Source organism: Pagrus pagrus (genome assembly GCF_965226575.1).
Source record: "Pagrus pagrus genome assembly, chromosome: 6".
Classification (NCBI taxonomy): Eukaryota; Metazoa; Chordata; class Actinopteri; order Spariformes; family Sparidae; genus Pagrus; species Pagrus pagrus.
In genome coordinates this window covers 25,071,032-25,082,410 of record NC_140190.1, presented here as the reverse complement: position 1 = coordinate 25,082,410, position 11,379 = coordinate 25,071,032, and the positions used below count along the sequence as shown (strand labels likewise).

At 41.9% G+C, this 11,379-nt stretch overlaps 1 protein-coding gene across 1 annotated transcript; it reads left to right on the top strand.

Moving 5' to 3' along the window:
- Positions 1–1,193: 1,193 nt before the first annotated feature.
- pgm1 (phosphoglucomutase 1) lies at positions 1,194–9,451 on the top strand. Its single transcript, XM_084354266.1, has 11 exons — positions 1,194–1,522; positions 3,931–4,093; positions 4,250–4,393; positions 4,718–4,843; positions 5,082–5,272; positions 5,973–6,127; positions 6,257–6,372; positions 6,476–6,611; positions 7,051–7,234; positions 7,514–7,648; positions 9,155–9,451. Exons 1-11 carry the CDS (start codon positions 1,277–1,279, stop codon positions 9,242–9,244), a joined length of 1,686 nt encoding a protein of 561 aa, XP_084210392.1. The 5' UTR covers positions 1,194–1,276; the 3' UTR covers positions 9,245–9,451.
- The last annotated feature ends 1,928 nt before the right edge of the window (positions 9,452–11,379 follow it).

Here is an 11,379-nt window from a genome sequence, read left to right as displayed (position 1 = left end):
CATGAATAAATATAATCCATCATTGGGAAATGGCTGTAGTGAAGACTACAATGTCAAATACCATAGATTTTAAGGGCCCAGTACCATGCTCAGGGGTGGATGTTTTGCTTGGATTGTCCATCTGGAAATGTTATTTTGCATCTTCTGGACCAGAACTAGCACTGAGGACATTGTGCTCTCCTCTGTATTTTTCTTCCTTTCATAGGACTTTATATTCTACAGTTCAAAACGTACCCATGGTGGCATTAAACACCGATACCAGTACATTCAGACTTGATATGTTTTGAATTTTAACACTTTTAGTCCAAAATTACAAATACAAAAGCAAAAGTTTCAGTATTTATCCCCAGAATATTACTGCTGGCAATGTGCAGAAGACTTTAATCAATATTTCAACCTTTATTTTGGGAAACCAAATAACAGAACAGTGACAGATCCATGCACTTGAAGGCTTCCCAGCCGTCAGTGATTGCCCACTGAGAGGGGTAGTGCTAACTCTACTGAAGGATCATAGAAACATATTCAACTGAACAATCCCTCTGTGCCTGTACTGTCTGTACTGCTGGAGGATGGAGAGGAGGATGGCTGTTTAACAAGGGGGATGACACTCCTCCTCATCCCCTCAAATCACCCACTATTTATCAGATTTCAAAACTCTTCATAGCTATTTTGAGTAGCTTACTCTGAGTCTCGGCACAACAATCACGAGGAAAACTGTAGAAATATGGCATTCGTGTTACAAAGTCTGCTGATTATTCTGAAAATCCCCCCAAAAAATCACTTGCTTCCTGTCACTTCACTATCTCTTATGACTTTTTTTATTTATTTTTTAAGATGGTGTAGTGAGTGAAGGAATTAAGACTGTTTTCCTTGTTTGTTTGTTTTTTTTAAATAAATACTTTAAATACATTTTCTCTTGGTGGTGGGGGTTGCAAGGGGGACACCACCTTACTACTTCTAAAATCCTGGCTGCGGCCCTGTGGCACCATCAGGTTACCATACTGCAAAATTGTGATTTATTTAATTATTTAGGCCTATCTATTTATCTATAACATCCAAGTATAGATAAAGTACCATTATCTGTGAAGCCCTCCTGATGTCGATGGAGAAGCAGCCCTCTGTGGTCACCACTTGCCCTTTAAACCGAGGGGGCGGGTCCATGCGGGGGGAGTTGTCCGGTGTGTACGTGTGGCTGCTCCGCCACTGCAGTCGCCTCCTTGTCGGACCACACAGCGGATCACACAGGGCGACCAGAGGTGCTCGCTGGGGGTCAAACATGGTGAAGAAAACGACAGTGAAGACTAAGCCGTACACGGACCAGAAGCCCGGGACGAGCGGTCTGAGGAAGAGGGTGACGGTGTTTCAGCAGAACCAGCACTATGCGGAAAACTTCATCCAGAGCACCATCTCTGTCATCGAGCCTGCCGAGCGCCAGGCTGCCTCTCTGGTGGTGGGAGGGGACGGCAGGTTCTTCATGAAAGACGCGATTCAGTTGATCGTTCAGATTGCTGCTGCCAACGGGGTCAGTAGTTAAAGCAAATACGGTCCACCAGTACTGCAAACTGCCTAGTCAGCTAGCTGAGTTAGCAGAGAGACAACCAACTGCCCTGCAGACTCCTGGTGGTTAGCATGTCAGCTAGCAGAGTAAGCTAGCTGTCAAGTTTTGCCAACTTTAGTCTTCAATGCAGTTTTTATCGACATTGATACACACTGTGTGATATTTCTTAGCTAGTGTGGCTACTTGACAGACTGTAAACTACCAGTAGAGGTCGAGTGACTTACTGCTAACAGTAACAATATATTATCTTAACTACTGTAAACAAATTAATCACTGATAACATGACAGGCATTGTTAGCGGAAGATACTGTAGTTAGCTAATTGAGTGGTCAAAGGTTTGGTTAGCATTAGCATTCAGGTTTTGGGTTTAAACGCATTCAGTAAACACTGGAAGTGATGCACTGTCATAAAACAGTTGACTACATGCTCTTGCAAGCTTCCCCCTTTCATTTGGCAGGTCAGGGAACATTAAGCAATGGGTGGTTTTCATGCCTCTACTCGTTACGCTATGATGAAGACTGTCTTTATGAAAACTAGCTAACAACTCGATGATCCTCATTATGTAAGTGCTCCCTTCACGTAATGTTTAAAAAGACAGGTGTCCTCAGCACCCAGCTGGATTTTCACGCATGGTCTCCAATGCCTGCTTGACCGCGGTGATATTTTGGATGAAGTGCATGAAGGAGACCACTTGGATATGAGGCGGTTACCTTTGACATTTAACGCAACAAGCAGCCAGCAAACGGCAGTTTCTTCCCTTTAGCATAAGATATTAAAGCCTGTCATTGTGGACCTTTATTGTGACTTAATTTTAGTCTCCACAAATGAACAAAATCAGGGTTGAGTCCTGTGAAAAGAGGCATTTTAGCCCAACATTGTGTTGTTTCATAATGCCACTGGCTCCATTCACTGATGTGACTGAAGCAGGCTGGAGGGGGGCGTGACAGGCAACGTGCAGCCAGTCACGTTGCCCTGCATATGTCTGTAGCATAGATGGGAGCTGCAGGACGATGAATGAATGGTACACGTAGTACTTTTCCATTTTATTTGGTGCTCAAAGATTTTACCATCCTTTGCCCTTTTCCCAACTTTAGTAGACGCTATTGCAAACATTCGACAGCCTCATCGTGTTTGGACAGGACATCATGTCTGCTGTGTAGACTCAATCTGTGACCTCCTCTGTCAGGAGAGGTCACAGATTTCTTCTTCTGCAACTAATGCAAAGCAATCAGTGGTAAATGCAGGACCAATGCAGCAGGGTGGGACAGCGATGCCAGTAGGTTGAAGTTGCATAAAGATGTCTGATGTTTTTTGCAGTTTCTCCACAAGTGGTTGCTGTGAGGAAATGAAGCAGTGGAGAAACTGGCATTGCCAAACGTGCACAGACAGAGGCACTTCTGTTCATATGTTTACACAAAGCAAACGGTTGCATGTTTAGATAGGAGTTGCTTGACACAGTTCTAAAAATAGTCATCTATGAGATGCATGTATTGTGCTGTTATGTAACGTGGCCTTCCTACTATTTAACTTGTTAACCTGAAAGGTGCACTATGTAGTTTTGGAGAAGAAATTCAAACTCAGAATTTCAATATTTATGGTAATAATGCAACCTTAGAAATATTTATCTTTTACATAACTGAATAAACAAGCTGTTCTCAGAGGATTAAGGTCCCTAGAAAGGTGGCAGGGTCCGCCAAATATAAATAAGTAAAACAGTATGAAATTGTCCTTTAAGGTCAGTTTGTTTATTCAGTCATGAAAACAAAGAGAGTTTGTTTAGTTAGTTTGTTTTAGCATTAAAAATCTGTCAATGAAGATCTTTCTCTTCTGATTAAATGTTTTTCCCCAAAACTACATAGTGCACCTTTAACTTTTGTATTTTTGTATTTATTTATTTTTCATTGTAAAGCAGTTTAACACCAGATAGATGAGGATATAAAGCAATGGCGTCATTAAAATGGACTTTAAACTGTTGACAGTGGTTGCAGTGACGTTAATACTAAAAGTAAACAGATTGTAAATCAAGATTGTGTTAGTATCCCAATCATAGCTTGCACTCTGATTATTAATGTCACACTGACAACTGCCTTGTGCCGGCAACATGCAAAAACAAAAGCTTTAAACAATCATAAAGGGATGGGGCCCTGATTTACCAGCCACACTCAAATCAAGGAATGGTACAAGAGAAAGGCTTTTGTTTCAAAGAAGTATCAGTTCACCATCGCCAAGCAGAATGTGTAGAGCCTTAATCAAAATCTGTCAATCTTTACATAATGTCCAGCTGCCATTTTCCCTCAGTTCAACTTGCTTTTCCCTCTATATGTATATGCATGTGTGCATTAATCCGTGTGTATTTATGTTCCCTGCTGCAGATTGGCCATCTGGTGATTGGTCAGAATGGCATCATGTCAACCCCTGCAGTCTCCTGTGTGATCCGCAAGATAAAGGCAGTGGGTGGCATTATCCTCACAGCCAGCCACAACCCAGGAGGCCCCAATGGAGACTTTGGCATCAAGTACAATATCTCCAGTGGAGGTGAATAGAGACTTGATTGTGCGCTCCAATAAGCTCCAGTTCTCACAGACTAAAGGGATTTATCCCTACTATTTTTTTGTCCACATTATCATCTGTGTTTGCCACAGTCGATCTCTCAGTACATCATTTCTCACCAGGCTTTTACTTTGTTTCCAGGACCTGCTCCAGAGGGCATCACAAACAAAATATTTGAGATCAGCAAAACCCTGCAGGAGTATCACATCTGCCCAGAGCTGAAAGTGGATCTGTCCAAAATCGGCAAACAGACCTTTGAAGTGGAAACTTTCAAGCCTCTCACAGGTGAAGTGGCGTGGAGAGCAGAGTCCTGAGTTCACCTGAAACAGAAACAGTTTAGGACAGTTCATTTACTTCCTTGCTATCAGGAAATCAATACCAGGAACCTGCAACGTGTGGCAAATACCGGTTTGACTTGTTAACAGACGGCTTCTTTGCTGCTCTTAAACATTATCTCGTCATCTGAAACAATGACAGGATGAAGTTGGTGACTTGTGAAATCCGTCAGACACATTTAATCCGTTCATGTTGTTAGCTACACCAAAGTCTCTATCTTGACATCTACTGCTATCTTAATTGTTCTCTTTTTTTCCTTTTTATTTGTCTCAGTGGAGATTGTGGACTCTGTGGAGGCCTATGCTGAGATGCTAAGGGGCATCTTTGACTTTGCTGCACTGAAGGAGCTTCTGTCTGGAGCCCATCACATTAACGTCCGCTTGGATGCTATGCACGGAGGTAGGAAACGGGCCAGCACAGCTTCAGACCTTTGTGACAGCATTTGGATTGCAAAAACTGGTTTTGGACCTGGTGTCCCTGACAGTCAAAAAGTGTATATTTAAAGCATTCTCCATTATCCAAGTTAAGTCTCTTTTATTACATTTTAGAGTATCAAGCCTCTTCTTTGTGTGCTCTCTCTCTAGTCTTTGAGTAAAGTGTAAAGGTCCCTTTTTAAAGACTCTGTCTCTCCTCCCAGTGGTTGGTCCTTACGTGAAGAAGATTGTCTGTGAAGAGCTAGGTTCTCCCGCCAACTCAGCCATCAACTGTGTCCCCAAAGAGGACTTTGGGGGCCACCACCCTGACCCCAACTTGACCTACGCTGCTGACCTGGTCAACACCATGAAAGGAGGAGAGTATGACTTTGGAGCAGCCTTTGATGGTGATGGTGTAAGTCCACTTCAAAATGATTTTGACAGTATATTGAGGAGAGGTGAGAGCAGAGTTGTGAGGTTCTGGAACGAGATTTGAATGTATGATGTCAGCTCACATAAAATGAATTTAATAAACTCTGGTCTGGGTTTAAGTTTTTAATTTTTTTCTGTTTAATGGAGACAGTCGCCAAAATAATGGTGTGTGTCCTGGGGTGGGATTGATTTGAACTCATTTTGACTTTGGCACACAGTATTTAATGAGGACAGTGAATGTTTTCAGTTAGCTGTTTCTCCCTGCTTTTCCCCTGACACTTTTCTTATGTTTCATGAACACACTGAATTTTAATATATAACAGGATCGGTAGTGTGATAAGAAAATCTGCTGAAATCATTAAGCCATACTTTGTCAATTTGTCATTCTTTGGCTACCTTCAAAATGTATGACACTTTTTTTTGTACAAACCTGATTTTGATTTAAGCTTTGAGATAATATTTTGTGGAAAATTTCACATTTGCCTCTGCATACAATCAGTTGTAAAATATCATTCATAGGGATTCAGTATCTTCCACAAGAAACCCTTAGAAGGGCTGTGACTAAAGTTTCCTGTTGCCAAAACAATAATTTACTACAGCTCAGGACACTTATTCTGTAAAGTCACATATCCTGTTGTTTTTTTGTGACTGACTCCTGTTGGTTCTCGTGTCCCTGTCCTCAGGACCGTAACATGGTGCTGGGAAAACATGGCTTTTTCGTGAACCCCTCAGACTCGGTGGCTGTCATCGCTGCCAACATCACCAGCATCCCGTACTTCAAGAAGACTGGTGTCAAAGGACTGGCCCGCAGTATGCCCACAAGTGGAGCCCTGGACAAGTAAAAACCACGCAATATCACAGCTAATCTAATGTTTTCCTTCTTGGGTGAATTGAAAAAGTGCTGAACTCGCTTCAGTTACAGATCGTTTTTCTCATGTGGTTTCTTGTGTGTGCCAATTTTTTCCAGTGTGGCGAAAGCTATGCAGATGCAGCTGTACGAGACTCCAACTGGCTGGAAGTTCTTTGGGAATCTGATGGACGCTGGCAAACTCTCACTGTGTGGAGAGGAGAGCTTCGGCACAGGTGAGTGAATGTCATCATATTTATATTGCTGGGAATCCAATAAATCAAATCAGTACTGCTTATTCACTCAATTCCCTCTTTTCTTCCTCTGTTTACCAACCAGGCTCAGATCATATCCGTGAGAAGGACGGCTTGTGGGCGGTGCTTGCGTGGTTGTCAATCTTAGCCACCAGGAAACAGAGCGTGGAAGACGTCATGAAAGATCACTGGCAGAAGTTTGGCAGGAACTTCTTCACCAGGTCAGGAATGATCCCGCTAGAATGGATCATGAAATGTGAGCTTCAGTCCCAAAAGAGGAGCACTGGTAGTTGCCAGTGATAAGAATGTTTTTTATCCTGCTGGGATAATGCAGGGATGTATGTCGCTCGAATGCTACTCTGGCACCTTCTAGTGGTAATTAAGAGAACTGCAGCATACACAGCCCAGTATAGTCATATACAGTAACTGTCCTCAGACTTTTATCTAAAGTTTCAGGTTTCTCTGTGATTGTTGTGACCAAATCAACATTTTTTAAAATTGTGCAAATAACTACAAATCTTAACAAATAATATGAAAGTCATAATTCCTATTCTTTATGTCAAAGCAATTATCTTTTGACCAAAAATCACCAAGTGTCTGATGCCAGTAAGACACCAGATACATTTTTGTTGCATTAATCTAGTCTAACTTCACATCCAGGTACGACTACGAGGAGGTCGACTCAGATGCTGCCAACAAGATGATCAAGGAACTGGAGACAGTCATGTTCGACCCATCCTTCAAAGGAAAGAAGTTCTCCTCAGGAGATAAAACTTATGAGGTTGCTATCTCTGACAACTTCGCCTACACAGACCCTGTGGACGGAAGTGTGTCCAAAAATCAGGTGAGAGGCTGCAAAGCATCCATCATGCATCATTACTAAGATGAAAATCTGAGTTTTTTATTTGTTTTTCAGTTTTCAGCCATGTTTAAAATGACAGTAATTCCATCAACCAAATTCAATTTTGTTCGAATGCATAGTAAAGTTATACAGAAGAGACTGTAGTAAATGAATAACTATCAGCATACAACACTTGTATTGTACCTCATTAATTCTACCCCCACATGTTTTCCAGTGACTGTATGATTTAATTTAACATAATCTCTTTCCTGTTTCTCTCAGGGCCTCAGGATCATCTTCTCTGATGGTTCCAGGATTATCTTCCGTCTCAGCGGTACAGGCAGCGCAGGGGCAACCATCAGGCTCTACATAGACAGCTATGAAAAGGACCCCAAGAAGATTTACCAGGATCCACAGGTCAGGACAATAAGGAGTAATTCCAGCCAGTTAGATCCAGTAAGAGAAATACTGGACAGTGAAGTCATCACAAGGGAAAATAAACATTCACGGAACCGGCACCAGTTTCTCTTGAAAATTTTTAAAATGAAAAATAAGAAGAAAGAAAGAATGATATCAATATAGTCTGTCACCCCACCGTGTCAAAGGTGAGCTCACTTGGGCCAGAAAACAATTCAGACTGGCCAGAATGATCTGTATCCTGCAGGACAGCCAGCTAACATCGGGTGGAGCTCTCCAAAAACGCGTTCCAGAACTTGTATCCAACATGGGAAATGATGGAGATGTTTGGCCAAGTCTTGAGTTATGGCAGCTTATCAGAGCCAGTATGAGGAGAGGGAAACGTAGCACAGGGGAAAAATAAAGAAAGCGAGTTCCAGCTCGACACTTCATAAAGCCGTTTTGACTGGTGAGGACAGGGAGGTGATGTAGAACAAGAAAGTGAGACAAGAGAAAAAAAAGTGGATAAAAATTCTGCTTAAGCCCTTTATCTTCTTCAGAGCTTACACAGCATGAACGAGCAGATAAGCAGAAACATATTGCTTCAGAATCATAACTTGACAGATAAATGGCCCGTGGGTTAATGGTTCAGTTGGCTGACGTTGGGTAGGTTTGATTTACACACCAAGAGTGATAACTTCAGATATAAGCAGGTTTAGAAGAAAAGAAGAAGCCCTTTGAGACAAATATTTCACATTTCTGCCAACTGAAGTTGTTTTGTGTATCGACAATATCTAGTCTTCCCCGGTTTTTCTTTACGAAAGGTAGTAGTAAACCTTGTTGAAGATGAGTAGCTGTCAGAAAATTATTTTATTTTGGCAGATCTCATGTTTGGCTGGGATGAACATAGATATTTGAAACTCAGTTTAGACCAGTTCTTTCACAAAATTGCAACATCTACTGAAACTCTATATTTTGAAATGGCTTTTACATAAAAGGAATAATTTGTCACTGGCTTTCTTGGACGGAGTTCAAAGGAAGATTGATACCACTATCATGTCTGTATGGTAGATACTGTATGGGGCTACAGCCAGCTGCCCTTTAACTTAGCTTAGCCTCGTATAAAGACAGGAAATGGGTAAGCTCACTAATTAACATGTTTTTGACCATTTGTGTAACACTGTACAAACTGATGTGATTGGTTTAAAGATATACAAACAAGCCAGAGCGTTTTTTTCCTCATGTAGAATTAGAATCAGAAGTTAAGCTAAGCAGCTTTTGGCCATAACTTCATATTTACTGTAAAGGCTGAGTTGCATTGACCTTCTCTAACTCTCAACAAGCACGTGAATAAGTATATTTCAGAAAATGTCAAACTATTCCTTTAAATGTGCTAGTGTAGTTACTTAAACATTTGAACTCTTGCAGTCAATACAAGGCTATAAAAAGGCACTGGAGGATGTGTGGAGAGCTGGATGATCCACACAGGAAGTCATATGCTCTTTGTGTTTGTGTCTCTTTGTGCAGGTGATGCTGGCCCCGCTGGTAGACATCGCCCTGAAGATCTCTCAGCTCCAGGAGAAGACCGGACGCACTGCCCCCACTGTGATCACATGATTCCTCTGCCACACTGCCTCCACTCACCCTCAGCAACAGGATACCTCCACTCTCTCGGGGGTGAAGCTGCCCTTGAATACTGCACTGGCTTCAGTTCCTGCCCCTAGAAACAGAGCTGGATGAAAAACTGAAACTCAACATGCAGGTCGACTGCAAGAAAATACATGAGGAGCTCTCGATTTAAAGCAATGTTTTGTCTTTTTTTTTTACAAAAGCAGAGATTAGATAAATTGTCTTAACGTGTCAAATTCAGGTGACGAACCACACTTAAAGACATTGTCACGTTCATACAGATTTGTTAAAAAGGTTAAAACAGACCTTTTGTAGACAGCAGTGAAGATGTAGTAACAAAATTTAAAGATTCAAAAGTGGACTGAAAAACTTAAATGGAGTGTGCCTCATGTAATTTCTGTCCAGATCTGTTCCTGAATTGTATCATTAGATGGATAAACTGCCAAACTGACCATGAATCAGTGATTTGGGGCAACCTCACCCCACATTTCCCTGACCGACCTGGTGCCTTTCCTTCCCTCTGTTCTCCAAAACCACCACAATAGCCTCTCAACCTGAACCTTGAGAACCAACACATCCACCGCATAATAAAATAACCTTACATAAAAGAAGTACTGTTGTCATGTTTTAAATCATTTCTTTTTTAATTTCCGGTTTCACAATATTTAATGCATTTAATTCATATGCAGATACTGTACCTTTCCTTGAAGAAACCAGCTGGTGCTTGATTAAGTGTCCGAGCCAGCTGTAATTACCTTAGCAGACCTGGGTTGAGGAAAGTGAGCGCCCACCAGAGAGACTGAAACAAGACTGTGTGGGGGGGCGGTATTAATGACAGCTTCTTTTCAGCCAGGGAATTATTCTAGAGATAAATGCAAAGATCCTGTCCTGCGGGGAGTGAGCCAAGTTGTTGGACGAGCCTCCAGGAGAATAAAGTGCTTCGAAAAAGTCAATGCCTCTCCAAAGACATTCCTGAGACGAGCAGAGGAGCATAAACTGATGAATTCCCTCCCTCTCTCACAAGTCTTCGTGTGTAATGAGATAGTCGCTGTAATACTGATTAATGATTTAAGTTATGAAGTGTCAGGAAGTCTGGGGGTCCCACAGGCTATATCTAAAGACAAACAGACGAGCTGGAACAGATTTTACTTTAAAAATGCTTGAAATGTATTTTTCTCACAAAAGAAACAAGTGAAGGATGTTTGCTGCTCGGACTGTTTGAGACTCTACAGGTGTTGGCTTGTTGTCAGCCTTCTCCTCACACAACTACCATATCTGGATGTGAATTGGTTGCAATTTAGTTAGAAGGAGCGAGGGTGGAAAATCAGGTGCACCGCTCGGAGAACGCTCCGTGTTTTCTTTCGGAACACGAAAGGGAAAATTGGCCTCATTCACAGGTGGCACATTCTCCTCTAATTTCTGTCATGTATGTCAGAGTCATTCACACTGACCAACACAATCAGCTCTACCCCCCAAAAACACATGGTAATAAATAGTAAAAGTTCCTGAGCTTGAACTAATTGACCATTCAAGTTGTGTTTTCTCACACATATTTGACAAGATTGATGTATGACGAAGTTACGTTACTATTTCCTGTAATTTTCCCGACACAAGCTTTGAGACATTCCAAATGGCATTTTTGACGATTAAGAGCTAAATCCGGATAAATGTTTCAAATCTTTGATCTGTGTTTACGTTTAGATTGAGGATGGAGCTTTTAGGGCTCATTGCCAGCCATCAAAGCTACAGGCTGTTGCATTTAGGATGTATAACTGCCCTAAACAGTTCCTCTCCGTCCCCTAAGGAGTCACCATAACAGGGTGGAAACTTTTTCATGCTGCATTGTTCAGGCTCTGTCAGGCTGACATAGTGCAATACATAATGTGTTCCTCTTGTGCGGCTGGTAATGGCTTGCAGGCTGTATTTGGATTGGCTGTCATTACATCAGGTAATCACAATAAGGCTTACATTAAGCTGGCCTGGTCCGCAGCTATTAGATGTCCAAATGGCTTTCTCTGGCACTGGCATGGAGCCTTGTGTTTTTAGAGCAGCCTGCTCATTGCTCTCCTGCAAGAAGAGGGCAACACGGCGGACAAAGGCGTCATTCTCAAAGTCCTCAAAAT